General features: G+C 40.5%; 1 protein-coding gene and 1 pseudogene across 2 annotated transcripts in view; both read right to left on the bottom strand.

Annotated features, from left to right (window-relative positions):
• LOC105742484 overlaps positions 1-800 on the bottom strand; it is a 5649-nt pseudogene extending 4849 nt beyond the window's left edge.
• Positions 1-5684, bottom strand: part of Znf81 (zinc finger protein 81) — a 220562-nt gene that overhangs the window by 81167 nt on the left and 133711 nt on the right. For both annotated transcript variants that reach the window (XM_004633567.2, XM_023717826.1), the window contains exon 3: positions 1069-1195. In XM_004633567.2, the coding sequence (XP_004633624.1) occupies positions 1069-1195 (127 nt within the window). The remainder of the gene's footprint in view (positions 1-1068; positions 1196-5684) is intronic.

Raw genomic sequence — 5684 nt, 5'->3', positions numbered from 1 at the left:
TCCTTAGCATCTGCTGGGCTTTCAAAAGTAACAAAAGCAAATCCTCTTGATTTATTGGTTTCTCGGTCTTTCATCAAGAGTACTTCCACTATCCGTCCATATTTTCCAAATACTGTTTCAAGGGCTTTCTCATTTGTTTCTGTATTAAGCCCACCAATAAAGAGCTTTCCTGGGCGATCTGCTTCAACCATTTTTCCCCTGGTTAAGTCGGAAGGGCGGCGACGGTCTCAAGCTCCCAAGAGCTCGCTGACAGGGGTTGACCACACAGCCCAGCACAAATGACAGCTACCGGGTACCGGCGCACAACTGAAAAGCCGCTAGCACTACTGCGCAACCAACAAAGATAATCTTTAGGCTTTCTTCATACACTGCCTTAACACTGAGCCAACTCATTGCAGTTTCCAGAAAAGGGATTAAATTCATTGCTTGTTCGAGTTTTTGGTCTTTTAAGTGAAATGAAAATTTGCATGCAAACTAAGGAGCAATTTAAGGTCTAGGAGTCAGACTGGAAGGAGAGATTCCTGGTTTAAGTACTTCCCATGAAAACATTTGTGGGAGACCTCTGGCCCTTTCTACATTGAGTGCTAGTTTTTCTTGGGTTGATGTAACAAAGTCCCTAACACTTGGGAGGAGTCTTCAAACAAATGAAATTTATCATCTCACACTTGCAAATATCAGGAATCCAGATCAAGATTTCAGCATGACTTGCTCTCTTTGAAGGTATTAGGGAAGGAAATGCCCCATACTTCCTTCATATTTTCTGGTGGCTTTTGGTGTTTCTTGGCTTCTGGATGGATCATTCAAACCCCAAACCATCTTCCTGTGTGTCTTCACATTTCCTGCCTCTGCATGTGTGTTTCTGCTTCCAGCTTTTCTCTTTTATTAGGACATTAGTTATACCAGCTTAGGACTCACCCTAATGGCTTCAGTGCAGCTTGATTACTTCTATACTCTATTTTTACAAAAGTCACATTCTGTGGTAGTGAGAGGGCTTTGACATATTTTACTTGTGGGACATAATTTAAACATAACAAGCTCCTCACAGCTTCATGGGATGGTTGTACTTACCCACTGAGAGCAGGTGGCTGTAGTTCTCCAGCATCACATCATGGTATAGGCATCTTTGATTAGAGTCCAGTTGCTGCCACTCCTCCCTACTGAAGTCCACAATCACGTCCTCAAATGACACAAGTACCTGTAATGACACAATCCTGTTCAAGGCAATGCAGTCAGCACTAGGGGATAGGGAAAAGATAGGAAGCTGTTTTCAATTATTTTTTTTATTTTATTTTTTCGTGGTACCAGGGATTGAACTCAGGGCCTTGTGCTTGCCAGGCAAGCGTGTATTCTACTGAGCTATCTACCTGGCCCCTCTCTTCTTCTTCTTCCTCTTCCTCTTCCTCTTCCTCCTCCTCCTCCTCCTCCTCCTCCTCCTCCTCTTCTTCTTCTTCTTCTTCTTCTTCTTCTTCTTCTTCTTCTTCTTCTTCTTCTTCTTCTTATTATTTTGTGGTGTCAGGGATGAAACTAAGGACCTTGTGTTTGCTAGGCAAGCACTTATTCCACTGAGCTATTTCGCTAACTCCCTGTTTTCAATTATTTTCCATTATAATATACCATATGATATAGTTATGAAACACACATATATGATATTGAGAAGATAAACATGATAAATTCCTGATGTTTATTATACATGACACTTACTCAATCTTTCATTTTTAAAACAATTTTTAAGGGATTTGATTTTACATCTGTTTTGTTACCCACCTTTACAGGAAATATGTATTCTACAACTTTTAAAAGAAGCCTGTATATGACCCATCCTCATTTTTTTTGACTTGACATAGCATCTACTAACATTGCTTTTATTTATGCTTCAAAAATGACCACTTTCTCTTGCTGTCTTTTTATCATACATTTCTAATGTGATTACATTTTGGTCAGAAAATATATTCTGGGGCCGGTGAGATAGCTCGGAGGACTAAGTGCCTGCTTAGGCAAACACAGGGACTAGGGTTTGATCCCTGGCACCACATACCTTGCCAGCCCTACCCCTGGGTGTGCTGAGTTGTCTACTGAGACTGGGCATGGTGGTGCATGCCTATAATCCCAGCACTGGGGAGGTTGAAAACAGGAGGATCGCTATGAGCCTGAGCTGCCTAGTAAGACCTCATATCAAATACACATTTAAAAAATTGAAAAAAGAAAATATATTCTGTATGATTTCAGCATATAGTCTAAGAGTCTGTTCCATGCTGTTCTAAAAAATGAATGTAAACTGGGTATAATGGCACATACATGTAGTACCAGCACTCAGGAGGTAGAGGCAGGACGATAGCTATGAGTTCAAGGCCAGTCAGCTATATAGCAACACCCTGTCTCAAAAAAATGTATATTTAGCTGTTGATGGCTATGGGTTTCTATAATATATAAATCAAGTTGGTAGAATGTTATTCTAATTCTCTATCATTTTACTAATTTGTCTCCTGTTTGTTCAATCAATGATTTTTATATTTTAATAAAAACTGACAAGGAACTGTTAAAGTTTACATGACTATGTAAAGAACTTAGAATGGCCAAAGAAAGACAAGGTATGGAAGATTTATATTACCCAATGTTGAGACTTATTGTAAAGTAACAGTAATTCTGACAGCATGATACTGATGTTAGGATAGACAAATACATAACTGAAACAGAGCAGTTCAGAAATAGATCTATGTCTGTATGGACAGCTGTTTTTTGACAAGGGTGCCAATGTGATTATATGGGGGAAAGGAAAGTCTTTTCAACAAATTATGATGAAAGAAATGGACATAAGTATTGGGAAAAAAGGTTTGTACCTTGAAACATATATCAAAACATATATAAAAATAAACAAAAATAGCAGGGCATGGTGGCACACATCTGTAATCCTAGCACTCAGGAAGCTGAGACAGAAAGATTGCTGTTAGTTTGAGGACAGCCTAGGCTATATGGTGAGTCTGAGGCCAACCTGAACATGTGAAATATTGTCTCAAAAAATAAACAGCTTTTATTTTATTTTAATTTTTATTATTTATTTATTTTGCAGAACCGGGGATTGAACTCAGGCCCTTGCGCTTGCCAGGGAAGCGCTTATTCCACTGAGCCATCTCCCCAGCCCCTCAAAAAATAGACAAACAAAAATAAAAATAAGTTTCAAGGCCGGCTGTGGTGGCACACACCTGTAATCTAGCATTTGGAAGGCTGAGGCAGAATTGCTATGAGTTTGAGGCTAGCCTGAAATACATAGCAAGACCCTGTTTTGAAACAGCAACAACAACCAACACCATAAACCAAAATTAAGTTTCAGTATGACTGTAGTACTTTTATCAGACCAGTCCTCATATAGATAAAACAATTATAAACTGAACAAAAATATAAAAAATAATCTTTTAAAGAACTGGGCACAGTGGGCCAGCCTCTAATCAGTTATTCAGAAGGCTGAGGGAGAACAATCACAAGTTCAAGACCACCAATTTCTAGGGAAATTAGTGAATTCAGTCTCAAAACAAAAACTAAAAACATTTTTCAAGGACTAGACATGTAGCTTTGTGGTACAGTCACCCTGGACTCCACCCCTACTCCCCCCCAAAACAATTGAAGATACTGAAGAACAATCAAAATCAGGCATGTACTCAAGGGAAGTCAACGCTGAAAAGAAGGAATGGTTAGGACCTTAGCTTGTGAAAATGCTCACATAGTGCCATCCAGGGTAACTAAAATTCCTATTAAAAAAACTATGAGTCTTACTGACTTGAGGAATTCAAGGGAGTGTTTTACTGTTATCATTACAGTGGGAAAACTAAGGGAGAATCTAGGAAGACATTCAGGGAAAAGGGTGCTTAAATTCTGCCTAAATTCAAAGTGAAGGAACTTTACAATGAAGGGAAATTTGAACCACTGTATGCCACAATGGATCAGTTTCTAACTTGATTCCAGATTAAGTACTCAGTAAACAAAAAATATTAGCAAGGGCCAGCCAAAGAGCTTAGTGGATTAAAGCGCCTGCAAGCAGGTGCAGGGGCCATGGATTTGATCCCCCGGCCTGCCATGCTGACCCTGCCCCCAGGGTGCACTGAGAGGGCAGTTGAGACTGGGTGTGGTGATGCACGCCTATAATCCCAGCTCTTGGGAGGCTACAAACAGGCAGATCACCAGGAGTCCAATCTAGTAGTGAGACCATGAACACCCTGTAGACCCTTCCCTAAAATACAATATATATATATATATATATATATATATATATATATATATATGCAATATTCAGAAGAATTAAACAGAACCCAATATCTCTACTGTTTATTTCATAACAATTATGATACAAACCAGTCAGAAAGGTGTGGAGAGAAAGAGGTCTTGGGAAAAAACAGCATCACAGACTCATTTGAGGTGATCCAGATGCCAGAGTTGGCAGAATATACCTTTAAACCACTTAACTGTAACTATGCCCAAGCACAGAAAGAAAAAAAAGGAATGAATAAATAGGACAGCTCAACTGAGAAACAAAAAGTAAAAAATGACCCACTGAAAAGTCTAGAACTGACTGATATAATTGGAAACAAACAGATAGGCTTTAACAGATGAATAATCACAACAGGAAGAGAAGTTAATGTACTCTGGCTAACAGAAATAAAGGGGGGTGAAACTTAAAAATTGAATAGTGTCTCAGGGATGGTGTTCTGGTTTAAATATCTGTTTCCTTTCCAAAATTCATATTGATGCTTAATTCCCAATGTGACAGTATGGTCTTGGATGAGGTAATCATCTACATGACATTCTTCCCTACAAATGGATTAGTACTCATATAAAAGAGCCATAAAAAGTAGTTAGGACCCTTCCTTTTTATCCTTTCATCCCTTCTGCCATATGAGAATACTATATACTTTCTGGAATACACAGCAACAAGTACCATTTTGGAAGCAGAAAGCAGTCCTCACCAGACAACAAACCTGCCTGGGAGAATCTTCTGCAGTCAGAGGTAGCAGTGAGTGAGAACACAAGATAGTTTTCTGAATGGGCCCCCAGAATCAGCAGTAGGTGAGTGAGGAAGAGCAGAGATCTGGCACACAGTCACACGGAGGAGCAGCTGTAGGTAGGTAGGGTCATTTTATTTCAAAGGGCTTGGGGCTCAAACTCTAGCAGCAGAAGAGCACCAGAGTCACTTCACTACCAAAATCTTGGAGTGGAATGAGGAACAGGCTGTCCAGTCACAGTAGACTGCCAGCAATTGGGGAACAGCAAACTAGGGGGAATTTTGCTGAGAAGTAGAACCTGGAATTGAGACTCTGCTCTGGCAGCTACGAAAAGTCAGTCTTAGACCTAGCTACAAAGGACTGGAAGAAGTATTCACCTGCTCTATAACCAGTAATAGAGCTGCTTACCTCTACAATCAGGTAAGCAGCCTTGTTCTGCAGCAGGACAAGGGTACAACCCTTCACAAACATTCACTGGCACAAGAAAACAGTGGTATCGTTCTGCCGAGTTCCGGGAGCCCCCAGACCCAGTCCTAGCCCAGGTCCGACCCAGTCCTAGCCCAGGTCCGCAGCAGGAAGGAGCTGAGCACAGCAGCCAGACCTAAGCCACACGCAGCTGGATAACTCCAAACTCTGTAGAGCTCAACCTGAACTTCAGTACGTGTGAAGGTTACAACTACAGCAAAGATCTAC

Source organism: Octodon degus, unplaced genomic scaffold (assembly GCF_000260255.1).
Source record: "Octodon degus isolate 3935 unplaced genomic scaffold, OctDeg1.0 scaffold00055, whole genome shotgun sequence".
NCBI lineage: Eukaryota > Metazoa > Chordata > Mammalia > Rodentia > Octodontidae > Octodon > Octodon degus.
Note: the sequence above shows the minus strand (reverse complement) of the source record. Positions and strands in the feature narration are given on the sequence as shown.